Source organism: Talpa occidentalis, unplaced genomic scaffold, assembly GCF_014898055.3.
Source record: "Talpa occidentalis isolate TD23 unplaced genomic scaffold, MPIMG_talOcc4v2.1 talOcc4.15, whole genome shotgun sequence".
NCBI classification, from domain to species: domain Eukaryota; kingdom Metazoa; phylum Chordata; class Mammalia; order Eulipotyphla; family Talpidae; genus Talpa; species Talpa occidentalis.
This window is the reverse complement of record NW_023601543.1, coordinates 60,728,784-60,743,326: the sequence shown is the minus strand read 5'-3', so window position 1 is coordinate 60,743,326 and position 14,543 is coordinate 60,728,784. Positions and strand designations below refer to the sequence as shown.

The window sequence follows — 14,543 nt, the reverse complement described above, 5'->3', positions numbered from 1 at the left end:
GCGGGTTGGGAAAGGGTGTCTTTGTCTCTGAGCTGCTCCACACTACTAAACTTGAGGACCTTGCTTAAGGTCCCTCCCCATCCTGCTGAACATCAACCATACAAGTCAGCAGTTGAGGGGTTATTCCTCAACTGGTGTACATACAATTTGCACAGAGCCCTCTATTTAGAATTTTAAGGGCCCAAAGCAAAATTTCCTGTCTTTTTCCATCTAGTAAAGGCTCCTTCTAGATAAAACAAAAAAATCACATTATTTTTCTGGCCCCTATTTTCTTTTTGAATCACGCAGAGGATCATATCTCTGACAGGCAATTCAAATTTTGCAACTCATTTAGGTGCAATCAATGGTCATTTCAAGGATATAATCAAAAGGTTCCCTGTTAAAATTACAGTGTATCCTTGACAATCTTTCCAGTTCACTACTCTAATCCCTCTAATATGGTACTTCAATAAAATAATTTCTTAAAATCCCTCTAATACGATGACCCTAGCTTAAGACCCCTAATCTATTAACCTTTGCAGTTGAACACTTACCTAACCAGCTCTCTCCAAGCTTCACTTTTCCCCCTGTCCACTGGGATTCCAACATTTATTTATTTATTTTATTTTTTATATTCCCCATAAAATTGCAAACCCCTTATTTTGCCCAAACCCTCCTTTCCCCGCCCTCCCCCCCTCCCATAGTGTGTCTCTGGTTCATAGTTGTTTGTTGATTGTGAATTTTCTTTCTTATAGTTATTCTTTTTCCTGGTCCCTTATTTAGCTTTTCTAGATTCCTGCTATGAGTGAGACCATCCGGTATTTTTCTGTTTCTTTCTGGCTTATTTCGCTGAGCATGATCCCTTCCAGCTCCATCCACCAACATCTAATTTTATAATCATTTTCAGTGCCTTCATTGCCCTGTGAGAAATCCTACACACAGGATTTCTATGGTGGAACGCTAGAGGAAGAATAGAGGTGCACACCAACAGCATTATTTTGTCAAGAACCAAAATCTAAACTGAATCCAAGTCTAAGATAGATGGATGAGCCCTGATCTTCTGTATCCAGGTTAAGGTTGTCTGCATCATAATTTATCCTTGACTGCAATGTCATATATTTCTCAATAAAAGTAGAACTCCACATTTTTAGCAATTCCAGATCATAGGCTATGAATCTCAGCTCTAATTCAGCCAGCAGAGTAGTGAGAGAAAAACTGAATTCCCCAGTCTATTTGAACCCATGCAGTGGTCAGCCTCTACCCTCCACCCTCCACTGTCCAACATTTGTTCTGAAGTCTCTCGTGTACTCCAGATAGGTGATCCAGAATGATGGGGCAAAGCAGTTTCCCCAGACCCTGTTGGCTTCTTTGCAACCTGGAAGAAGCCAAGTCATTTATTTAATAGCCTCCACCTAAAATATGATGCCTGAAGTTTCATGGTTAGAACATTGTGATGCGCAGAACAAAAATGTTATCAATCATCAGGGTTTAACACATGTAAAGCAGAAGAGGCATGATCGGGCAGTGGAAAGAGTTGAATTGTGATGTGGTCACAACAGAGACATCAGTTAAGCCTACAGGGAGCTCTGGAGCGGAGATGACCCTTTGCAGTTGTCCCAAATTGAGTCACTGGGACCTGGCTTCCAGACATCACCTCTTTTGCAGGGGACCCCAGGGAAGAGACACACCTTTAGATGAGACAAATGCCCTCAGTCAAGGGCCATTTCCAGAGAGAAACGATGAACCTGCAGTTGCCAACTCTCTCAACAATTGGAACAGCTGTGAAGGGGAGTCAGGCAGCCCACGACAGCATCTACAATGCTGCCACTTGGAATATGAGTAAGAGGAGTGAAACTGATATTTTAATGCCTTGTTTATATGAGACTTGGATTTAAGTTTCACTTATTTAAAGCTGTATTTTAAGGGAGAATATTTGAATTGGCCAGTTATCTCTCCAAAAATCCTATCACTTCAGATTCTCGAGTCCTGAATTGAAGCTGCCATTCTCTTCTGCTCTGAGTTATCTCACCTAGATGAATTTGACTTTCTCAGCATCTTCTTTCTACCCTTCAGACCACTTGTTCTTGGTGTACCCCTCAAAGATGGGGAGACATGTTACCTATCTGTCTATCCCTAACCCAATGATATGTAAACAGGGTACTTGAAGAGGGTTTACTGAATGAATCAATCAATAAACCAACAAATGAGCAAACTTGACTTCTTTTTCCAGCAGAAACAGCAAGATAGGAAAACACACTTGATGAAACAAAGATAACTCAGTTCATGCCTTTATGTTGGCTTATTGTCAGGCCTTAACAAGGACTGTTTGATTTAGACTAACTGGCAGAGCATAAAAGAGTTATTCTGAAACAGTCAGATGTATCTTACAGGTCTCCTAAATAAACTAAAATCTATCATAGGATTTGAATGCAAATGAGAGGAAACTAAGCTATGAAACATGAAGCAGCTGTTTGATCAGCTGTTGCAATAGACTGTGGACAAAGACTATATTCATGTTATATTGAGGTGATAAAAACAATCATAAAAGTGGTTTCTTTTCTGCACTGAAACACAACATAATTAGTTAATTAATGATGTCAAATTTCTAGAAGCATAGGACAAATGGTATCCAAAATATTTTAAAGTACTATTTAAAAAAACATGTTAAGCATAAAGCATTAATTGCAAGAATTGTTTTGTCTACATGCTTATTTTTTATTTTTTTAAAGATTTATTTTTATTTATGCATGCAAGAACTGGGGTGTAGGCCGGAGGTGCAAGTGGGGGAGGGATGTGAGAGGATTCACCAGAGACAGAGTGGGAAGCAGAACAGGTGGATCTACTGAAATACACTGCTGAGGGGAGCAGTGGGTGAGACAGGAGAAATGTGTTGTGCCATGTGGGTCAGCTCCCTGCCTGAGATCAAACTCCTGCTGCAGTGGCTGGAGATAGCTTGATAGTTCTGGGACTTAACCTCTGCACCACCAGGGAGGCCCTGTTTTGTCTACATGCTTTAGACAAAAATTTATAGCTTTTACAGCTGTAAATGGTGAAGAACCATGTTCTTCTCTGAAATTTGCTAGAGGAGTAAAAATGTTGGTTTCCTACTGAAATTACTAAAAGCTCAATATTAAAATTCTAGTACAATGTAAATTGGTAAAACTTTCTTGGGTTGACAATTTTGCAGTGCTTTAAAGGGATACATAACATGTACTTCTAGAATTTTCTTAATAATCAGAATTATGTGCATTGGTTAGGTATAAGGATATTCATAATAGCTTTGTTTAAAATAACTTGAAAAGGGGCCTCCCTGGTGGCACAGGTGGTTGAGTGCAGCGCTGTGAAGCTGTCCGCAGCCTCTGCAGTGCCAATTAGAACCCCACCGGCCTCGGAGCAACCCACATGGAGAGCAGACCTCTCCTGTCTCGCCCGCTGCTCCCCTCAGCAGTGCATTTCATCAGTCTGTCTGTTCTGTTCCCCTCTCTGTCTCTGGTGAATCCTATCACCCTCCTGCGCATCTGGACTGTACCCCGGCTCTTGCATAATTAAAATAAATCTTTTAAAAATAAAAAAATAATAAAATAACTTGAAAATAACACAAATGTGTAGTTATAAGAGATTGGTTCAATAAATTATAATGCAATCGCATGATATCAAGATCGTATGGTAGAGCACTTCAGATATGCTTAAACATTCATGTTATTATTTATATTAAAAGGGCTACCAATGAGCACAGTAAATACAATAGATGGCTTGCAAAAAGCAAATAGAGGTGGTATAGTAACAGTGGCTAGTTTTTGTGGGGTTCAATTTTAGATATTTTTTTTTCTTGTTGATCTACAGATTTTCACAATAAGCATGTATTATTTTTGCAATTCATGTTACTTAAAATATTCCCACCTCTCAAAAAAAAAAAAATCCCTTAAACTGTAAAATACCTAGAAAGAATGTGATTCATCTTTCATTCATTCCAGTGGCCTTTCTTCTTAAAAGTTTATAAGGAAATTTGGGTTAGTAATTAATTCAGTTTTTAATTCTTTAATTTATCTAAAAAAAATAAAAAAAAGCCTTGGGCCTCCCATGTGGCGCAGGTGGTTGAGCGCAGCTCTATGAAGCTGTCTGCAGCCTCTGCAGCATGGGTTCAATCCTGGACGGCCAGGGAGATAACCATATGGCGTGGCAGACCTCTCCTGTCTCACCCGCTGTTCCCCTCAGCAGTGTATTTCATCAGTCTGCCTGTTCTGTTCCTCGTTCAGTCTCTGGTGAAACCTCTCACCCTCCCGCACATCTGGCCTGTACCCCGGTTCTTGTATGCATGAATAAATAAATCTTTTTTTAAAAAAAAGGCTTGTTGATTAATGAAAGTTGTTGTAAAGAGCTTGCGGCTTTAATGTAGAAAACTAGAAAATAACCTAAAGAAGTGCGATAAAATGAAAGTCATCATTGTAAAGCCACCATTAAAACAGAAACATGACTTGGATCACAGGAATAAAAAGTAGTTCCAACTCTAAAAAGATGAGGTCAGGATTCCAAAGTTCTTATAAAAGCATCATTGTGTGTGTGTGGGGGGGGGAACCTCCCTGGTGGCACAAGGGTTAATGACACTGCAGCACGAGTTTGATCCCTGGCCAGCCAGGGAGCAACCCACATGGCACAGCAGACCTCTCGTGCCTCGCCTTCTGCTCTCCTCAGCAGTGTATTTCAGTAGATTTCCCTGTTCTTCTCCCCACTCTCTCTGGTGAATCCTCTCACCCCCTGTACCTCTGGTCTACACTCTAGTTCTTCTATGCATAAATAAATAAATAAATCTTTAAAAAAAGTATCATTGGAAATGCTTGAGAGGTAACCCGAAAAGGAGGCTCATCTAGGGTGGAAGGAGAGCAAATAAAACTGAGGGCCCAGTACACCTTCACATTGTGCAGTTCTGACAAATGTTGATGATGATAATGATAATGATGTGAGGACAGAGTAAAAAATAGCATAGGTAAGGATGACTAATATGAAATTGAGAGCTTAAACTTTCAACATGAAGTGGAAATTAATTAGACTATGACATTTAAGATGCCATTAAGCAGAGACTATGGTAATATGACTAACATTTGAAAGGTCAGCCCTATCAGCAGATGCTGATGGTGCCCTCTCTCCCACAAAATGACAGGTTTCTAGACTAACTTTTATATAACAAATAGGAAGAACTTGACATTGCCCGAGATGTGTGTTTGTCTTTAGTAAACTGGGTTAACAACCCTTGAGTAGGCCATCTCTTTGATTTAATTTTTTTCAAAAAGGAAAATTTTAAATACAACAAAGTCCTTCAATACCAATTACAAAACTTCAGAGGGAAAACACGTTACTTTTTGTGATATTTCTTTTCTGAGTAGGCACTCAGCAAAATAGAAAGCAAAGTGTATCTTTGAAGACCACCCCCCTGTTCTTGCCTCTCTCCTCCCCCTTTGTCTGCCTTGAGCAGTCAGAATAACCCGATTTATCAAAATCAGTGAATCACGTCTCCAGCTGTTCCTGAATTTCTACCCATCTCTTGGCTTCCCTGGCTCTACGGTTGCCCTCCTTTACCAATCAGGCACACAGCTGTCCACCTTATCTTTACAGCAAAAGTTCTTGCAAGCTTACCATAGATCTGAGACATACAGCAGGGGAGGGGGAGAGAGGAGGTCAAAACAGGAGGAGGGCCTCCCTGGTGGCGCAGGGGTTAAAGTCTCAGCACCATCAAGCTATTGCCAGCCACTGCAGCACGAGTTCAATCCCCAGCTGGGGAGTTACCCACATGGTGCAGCAGACCTTTCCTGTGTCGCCCGCTGCTCCCCTAAGCAGTGTATTTCAGTCAGTCTGCTTGTTCTGCTCCCTATTCTCTCTGGTGAATCCTCACCCCCTGTACCTCTGGTCTACCCCCCAGTTCTTGTATGCATAAATAAATAAAAAGAAATCTTTAAAAAGAAAACAGGGAGGGAAGAGCACAAGGGACTATGGTGATGGTTCCCGAGTGCTACAGTGGTGGGAGAACTACGGGTTCTACACCTGAGGGGAGAAATCAAATACTGCCCAAAGATGAATAACGATGTAAGAAAATAAACAAATATAAATTTAAAATATCATAAAAATAAATTTAAAAATATAGAGTGATAAAATTTTTTGGAAACAAGAAATGTTTTCCAATGCCTCCCTATTTCCAACCACAGAAAAACATAGCTACTCATTTTGATGTTCAGTGGCTCATTGTTTCTTCCTGCCTTCCATCTACTAAGTTTTTCCTGTATCCCCCAATCTTATTATTCTAGCCTTGCTGTGTGTTCTACCGTGCTAGGAATAGAAATATCACCTTAAATGGAAATTCTAGGCCTATGCTTTATATTAGCACTCCTCTCATCTTTAAAGCCGCTTTCTTCTTTACCCACCTAAACCTTGACTGTTCTTTAGAAACTATTCAAATTCTGTTCCTTTAATGTTCCTCAGATCTTCAATGATTTCTTCTAATTAACTTAGCCCTTGGGTCCCACAGTACAGAACTCAATTATATTATTTGCAATCATTCCTTATTGCTTGTATTTCTGTTCTTGTAATTCCAATTGCATTTTAACTTGCTCTTACCCTTTTTCTGTACCACCCTTCATTAAACAAATGCAGTTGTATTTAGAAACATTGCCTACTGGGACTTCATTTTCTATACTATCTGTGTTTATTGAGTTAACTGAGGGGGCTGAATGGATCCATTCTGTGCATTCAAGTATTAGTGATTTTTACATTCCACCTAGAACTACTGGATTAGCTTCTTGTTCCAAATGCACTTCCTCCTAAAGCTGACAGTCATTTTATTCTAAAGGAGTGTCTGTGAAGCCTAGACCCAGCCCTCTGCCCTCCCTCGGTCTGCTTTTCCTTGTACTGAAAACGAAATATTCTCACTGGTAGGTAAAAATTTAAAGATGCTTCCATCTTCCGTCACCAATAATTCTATTAAAGCAAATATTTGGGTTTAGAGGAGGTTTGTATTATTTGGATGTTCAAAATCAGGAAAGAATTGTATATCATTATACCTCCTCTCTTACCGGGAATAATGACTTTTATGCAGAGACGCACTAAAGAGATAAGCCTAACTTGGGGCTCTTGCAAAATGGGAATGCTGTACATTTTAGCTGAGCAAAGCTCCAAAGCTTTTCTGTTATGGAGATAAAAACACTCATCCTTAATAAAACTGCTCAATTTAGCTCATTTTTTGGACTTAGAGGAGTATCTGATCTTGAACATTTCAGGGATCCCCTCAGTTAATAGCACTGGCTTACCAAAAGAGCAAACTTAACATTTATAGAGCATTCCAGGAGTTAGCCCCAGGACCATCACTCCACTTCCTAAGTTGAGAATATGGAAGCTGAGGAACTAGCCAAGCTATGTGGTGAGGGGCACGGGTTAGATTTGAAACTTTATCCTAGTCCCCTGAGTTCCTGCATTTAACTTGTTATTCTGACTTCTTCAGGAAATTAAGGGTTAGCTCTGTTCTTTCAATAGATTCTGGTTGTGGGACTTATCTTCTCTGAGCTCAAGAACTGAGAATACTCATGATCTTAATCAAGGAATTATATCAATTTAATTCAATTTCTGGGGGCACTGGTGTACCTGCTCTATTGCTAAACACCAGAAATAGGGAGATAAAGCATACCAAGTCCCTGATTTTGAGCAGCCTCTGGTTGGGTGAAGTTGCACAGATACTTAAATAGGTTATTTAAATTAAACATGGTAAATGAGATGTAGTGATAAAGATTTGCATGGAGCACTCTATGAGTAAAATGATCATCAACTCCCAAGATGAAACTGAAGTTCATGGTAGTTCTGGTACAGACCAGTTGATATGTGCAACCGTACATACTTCATTTGTCAAAAGTGCTGTCTGGCATCTGCTGCTATACTCATTACGGTCTTGTCACCTGCAACAATTTCATTATTCGCTAATTTTAAATGTTATTAGAAGTTCTAATTCAATGTATATCAGTCAAGTGCATGTACATATGTAACTTGAATTTTGACAGGAATTAATAGAAACATACTAACATTAGAATTTGGTAATAACACAATAGTTGTCATTATTGATACCTAGTCAAATGACATTTGACACTAAAATATTATATGGATTTTACTATGTCATGGAATATGGAAACACTACTGAAGTCGAAATCTTAGAGAAGTAAATTAAAAACTAAATTATCTTTTCAAGTTCACAGGAAAAATCTGACCCAAAAGCCACCTTTGCATTTATTGTGCAAAATATGGGAATCATTAGAACAGTTGATTTTCAGTTATAAAAGGCAGTATTTTTAAATAAATTTTGATGGCAAACATTTCAGTTGCATAAGATAATTTCTTTACTGAAATCTTCTCAATGTGCATAATTTGTAGCACATGCGTGTGAACAAGTGACAGCAAAACAAATTTTAAGTTATCATTACAGAGAAAATGGCTGCTCTGATAATGGACTAAGATTAAGAGACTGGAACTAGTGTCTCTCATGATGACATTTTCATTGGGAGCAGAAAAAAATCAAACAGGCAAACTTAAGTTAAATTGAGTAAGAGTGAGGTGACCGTAATATTAACATCTGCTGGGAGCAAATGTATTAGAAGTCTTCATCTAAAAATGTGTTCTGCATTGAGTTTCTGACATATGCATCTCTTAAATGTATATTAAAAATAGAATTTAAGCTTTTTCTTGAAATTTAGCTACTGGCCTTCTTACATCATCTGTGTTAATGAATCATATATAGGCAAAAAAAAAAAAAATAGGTCTGGGGGCCTCCCTGGTGGCGCAGGCGGTTGGGTGCAGCGCTGTGAAGCTGTCCTCAGCTTCTGCAGTGCGGGTTCGATCCCAGCCAGCCAGGAGACACCCATGGCGCAGCAGACCTCTCCTGACTCACCTGCTGCTCCCCTCAGCAGTGTATTTCAGTTGGTCTGCCTGTTCTGCTCCCGCTCTGTCTCTGGTGAATCCTTTCACCCTCCTGCACATCTGGCCTATACCCCGGTTCTTGTATGCATGAATAAAATAAATCTTAAAAAGAAAAGAATCACAATTACAGTCAGGCTGTGCAGATGCCGAGATACAGATCTAGGGTTTCTAGAATTTCTCTTGATAAGACACCATGGGCCATGCAGACTGGAGGGAACAAAGAGCTGGGGTGGGGATGGACTGGAACCACACAGGACCCTACTGGTGCCACACATACACCTCCCATTCTGTTGGCACTTTATAAATAGCAAGAAAAATGATTGTTTGGTGAAGAAGAAAGAGCAACTACACAGATATGCCTGCTTCTGCTTCCACAGATGAAGAAACCCTAGAAGCTAAACAAGGACACCGCAACTGCCAGCTGAAGCCATGATGGCCACCATTTGCACTGTGTTCTAGCAATCCCAGCAACAACCCTCTCTTCCAATAAAAGGAGTCTCATTTTAAAGATGAGGCAGGTGGAGGGCCTCCCTGGTGGCACAAGGAGTTAAGATGCAGCCTATGAAGCTATCTGCAGCCACTGTAGCATGAGTTCAATCCCCGGCCAGGGAGCTACCCACATGGCACAGCAGACCTCTCCTGACTTGCCTGCTGCTCCCCTCAGCAGTGTATTTCATCAGTCTGCCTGTTCTGTTCCCCACTCTGTCTGGTGAATCCTCTCACCCCTCTGTGCCTCTGGCCTGTACTCCAGTTCTTGTATGCATAAATAAATAAATCTTAAAAAAAAAAAAAAAAGATGAGGCAGCTGGAGAACAGGAAGGTGGCGGGACTTTCAAAATTCCATAAAGGATAACTGTAGGAAATTGTATTCCCAAAAGTTTGTATGACACCAAAGTCCATCCTGTTTTAACATCGCTGTACTACCTCTCTAAATGCCCTGTCCTTGACTGGGATACACTAATTTCCAAGCACTTCTCAGGAATCTTCTCCATCTTTCTTCATTAAAAGTGAAGAGAAGGTTTTGCCCTATACATATAGGCCATGGTCAGTCCCTGCCCAGGTCAGTCCCACCACCTGGCAGCTTCGTGTGTGCTCCCACTCACACAGATCAACTGCCAGCTGGTGGCTACAATTTGGAAAGTTGGTTGCAACATTCCCAGAATCTCAGCCAAGTACCTGCCACCCTCAGAGGGCCAAATCTCCTCTCTCAAGCTTGGAAAACCTTTCGCCTTTCTGCTTTGTTTCCCTTTTTTAGCTTTTATTTGGAGCAGAGCACAAGCCATTTCAGAATTGCAAGAGATAGTTTCCATGGTTCCAGCAACCCAAACACTGAAACGGAGTCTCAGGCTAGAAGCAAGCGTGCTGCTTCCATGTGGGAAATGCCGTTGCTCTGCCAAGTCTCCAGAGGTGTCCTACTCCTTAAGTGAAAGACACTGCAATAAGCAGGCATCTCCGTACCACACACACTTCTGAGGAAACCATTCTACAATTGCCTTGGGATTTTTCAACCACCATGTTAAGAAGGAAAGTTATATATTAACCAGCTGTATCCCCAGTACATCTCTGTTGATCCCAAAGGGAGTGATTAAAATTTGCTGACCACTTTAAACTCTGTCAGGGAATAGTGAAAATAGTTTAAGTTTAATAATTAACAAAGTTTTAAAACTAAAGTGAAATTCGGACACTTTTAAACTTATGTCATTTTGTTGGTTAATTCTAAAATTCCAATTTCACCACTTTCCCATCCCCACTGTGATTTGGCAGGAGAAGCAAAAGGACTGGCAGTAAATAGATGTGAATTTCAAATCCAATCGATTGCTACCTTGTTGGTATAATGTTAAATAAAATCCATTAATTCAACACATTTATTGAGTGCTAACTGGGCCAGGCAGAACTCTGGAGCTGAGGGTCAAGACTTAAAAACTAGTGGATGAGAAAGACATTGAGTGAGTAATTACACTAATAAATGAATAATCAGAAAACTCAGAAAAGAATAATGTGGCAGAAGAGAGTTAAACAGAGGCACCCAATCTACTCTGTGGGATTAGGGGCGGTTGCCCTGGGAAATGACATTGGAGCTAAGATCTGAGGCTACCAAGTGTTTTCCAGTTTCTTTATCTCTCTCATCAAACTACAGAAAAAGACTGAAATCTCACCCTCCCTGTGCTGGAGGTAAGCACCCTTTCTTCCAGTTATGTCCTGGGCCTCATCTTTCTCTACACTCTTGGTTTGGGTCATTTTACTCCAGCGACTTCATAAAAACTTCTTGCCCAACATTTCCAAAAGTTAAACCGCTGTCCTTGGGTGCCCTCCCAGCACCTCTATCATCCCCCCAAACCTGTTCTTCCTCTTCTTCACGTCTGTCATTTTGCTAACACCATCACTGGATTTCTGTCAGGTGATGCACGTCACTCTCTGAATGAAAAGTCCTCAGTTGTTGTTCATTGACCACAGAAGGAACTAAAGCTTCTGGGGATGACATGCAAGGTACCCATAATTTATCACAACTGATCTTTGTTCCTCCAGACTAGACACCCCCAACTCTCCACAATGAAGTACTTAAGGTTTCCTGAAACTGCTACCATGTTCTTTCACAAGAGTGTGATTTTATACAAGCTATTTATTTATTTATACAAGAGCTGGGGTAGAGGCCAGAGGTGCCAGGGGTGAGAGGATTCACCAGAGACAGAGTGGGGAGCAGAACAGGCAGATCGACTGAGATACACTGCTGAGGGGAGCGGTGGGCAAGAGAGGAGAAGTCTGTTGTGCCATGTGGGTTAGCTCCCTGGCTGGGGATTTAACTCGTGCCGCAGTGGCTGTGTGTGGATAGCTTCATAGTGTTGAGACTTATCCCCTTGCACCACCAGCGAGGCTGTACAAGCTGTTCTTTAGTTTAAAATGCTTTCTCCTTCTAGTCTCCTACTAGAATGAATGCACATTCATCCTTTAAGAACTTTTTTAATGTCACCTCCTCTGTGAAGCTGGCCCAGATTTTTCTCAGAGAACAATATTCTCTCCAATTACATTACCTAGAACTTCATGCATACGCTACTAAAGCATTTATCCTAGGTCACTAGTATTAATTGTGTATGACTGTCTCCCACATTAGCCTATGAGTACACCAAAGGCAATGACTTGTATAACTCATATTTTATTCCCTTTGGGATAAGATGTGAGATGGGAAGTAAATATACATTGAATGAATAAATAATGAATTAATGAATGGACCACTCTGTGGCATATGCTGCTTTCTACCTTGTATTATTGTTGTTTTGGTAGCTCATCTCCCTTCCTGGATTGACAAATCTTCCAGGGCCAAAACAATGGGATCCACTTCTGCCTACCCGACCAGTCAACCCTAATGCCTATTATTTCAATAAATGAATAAAATTCTTGTAGGACTTTGTGAAATGTCAGACTTTGCAAAGCTATTTTCACATACATTATTTCATTTGCCCTTCCCATTGTCCCTGTAACCTAGTTATGATGAGTTGATGTTATTCTCATGTAGCATAAGACCCTGCAACCCTGCATGGTTTTTAGAACAATGCCTAGTTCATGTAATGTTCTTGACAAAAGACAGATCTACTCATCAGCTCTTTGTTTTGAGAGTTTGGGGATAAATATAGAGCTTTACCACTGCTTGTTAAAATAGCTAAATCCTTATCTACCCTTCCTGGATGAGTTTAGCATGAATAATTTCAGTGAGTTTGGGGGATGAATCAGAAAGGGAAAAACTGAAGGATCAGAACCCATGAGACATATTTTGGGCAAGAAAAGGACTTTGGGGCCCTGGAAAGAGAAACTTTGGCTTCCATAAGATGGGGTGCTGTGGAAGGCAGCATCAAGGAGGACTTAGTAATAGTTTATAAAACACATAAATAGATATGCTTTTAAGTCCAAGTTCCTCTAGGAGAGAAGATGTCACAGAAACTGAAAGAAAACTGAATGTATGTCACCCTGACCCACATCCCCAAGGGCAAGGTGTTGTGCTTATGCTATGCGTCTGTGATCTGACCCAGAGGTGAGGAGGGCTGGAGTGTGGGGACCAGCATAGGACCAGGGGCTGCCCCAACATCCAATGCCTTTATTTCCTCACCAGGCCCAGGAGAGGAAGGGCACCGCTGCCTGCCTCACAGAGAACATGGCTGATTCCTGCGTAGGGCCAGTCTGAGACAACATATTCATGGATGTTGGAGGTTCCTAATTATTGCTCAAATGCCAGGAGGACTGGGGCGTTTTGCCAGAGCAACCTCAGGGGTCCGTAGGACTGGTGGTTCTGGGAGCATTAGTTATTCCCCCTGGCCCCAGCCCACAGGATCAGATCAGCCTGACCCTGCTAAGAGGATGAGCTTCCCCACTGACTCCATGCCTCTTTCTCCTTCTGGATTCTGGCTTTGGGGGGCCTCTGCTGTGCATAGAGCCTGTGTGGGAGAGGGTAGTCTCTGTCCCCATCCTGCCAAATATGGGCTGGATCAGACAGCCAAGTTTCTCCTCCCTAACTCTGTTGGGTGACGTGGCTACCCCGCACTGGGGTGGAGAAGAAGAGGTATTTGCCAAGAAGGCCCTGCAACCCCACGCAGACCTATGGCAATAACAGGACCGCAGAGAATCGGAATCAGAAGGGTCTTTGACAGTGGATGGTCCAAGGATCCAAGCCCTTCCTTCTGTCCCCGGAGCTGTTCCAGATCGTTTTCCCGGTGCCAGCATAACATTCTGGTATCTAGCCAGATCCAAGCAAGTGTCCAGGTCGGGCAGGAGAAAACAAGTGACATTTACTTGGGGCAAACTACTGACTTTTGCGCCACCTCATTGGAGTCAGGAGCCTCCCTGCCCCTTTTGCCCTTGCTCTGAAAATTCCAGCAAGCACGGGGTTGGCAGCCTTCCGCGGAGAAGTTCAAAGTCTGACCCCCGGCCTGCTAACAGACTTCCAGCCCCGGGCTTCTGTCCAGGGGCGCATCAAATCCTTTCCCAATGGGAGGGCTCAAGGCGCTGCACTCGGGACCCGCTAGACTCCCGCCGGCGCCCGGAGAGCCTCGGGGCTCCTGGAAGCAACCCCCCCCACCGCCGCTCCGCGAGCCTCCCCCACCCCCGGGGCAGCCACCTGTCTCCGCGCTGAAGAAGAAAGGAGGGCGCGCAGCCACGACTGACCTGAGATGCCGCCCCCCACCACGACCACGTCATATTTGCTGCTCATGGCGGCTTTCCTGTTCCGAATAGCCTGGCTGCCCGCTGCTCCGGTCTCTGGTCTCGGCCCCCGCCCGCCGCGCTGCCCCAGCGCACCAGCACCTCCGCGGAGCCGCTATATTGCCCGCCCAGGGCGCCCGGGCGCGGAGCCACGCCTGCTGCCGACGCGCCGGCCGGGTGGAGAGCTCGGCCCCCGCCCCCGCCCGCAGCCTGAGCCCAGACCTGGGGGGCGGGCTCCGCGGCCAGAGGTCTCCTGGGCCACCTAGAGCCCCTCCCAGGAGTACACCCCCTTGGCCTCCTTCGGGGCTTTTCCCCATCAGCGGCTCTACCTGTAGGAGTCACTAGCCTCCCTGCCCGCTCTCCCCCCCAGAGCTATTGAGCGTGAGGGCTGGAAGTATGGCAGATTGGGGTCGCTTCCTCCCGTCCCAACC

General features: G+C 42.9%; 1 protein-coding gene across 1 annotated transcript in view; it reads right to left on the bottom strand.

The window, feature by feature from the left end:
* Positions 1-14,213, bottom strand: part of MAOB (monoamine oxidase B) — a 105,898-nt gene extending 91,685 nt beyond the window's left edge. Inside the window, exon 1 of the mRNA XM_037512500.1 lies at positions 14,077-14,213. Coding sequence (XP_037368397.1) covers positions 14,077-14,122 — 46 coding nt within the window. The 5' untranslated portion in view covers positions 14,123-14,213. The remainder of the gene's footprint in view (positions 1-14,076) is intronic.
* Between the last annotated feature and the right edge of the window lie 330 nt (positions 14,214-14,543).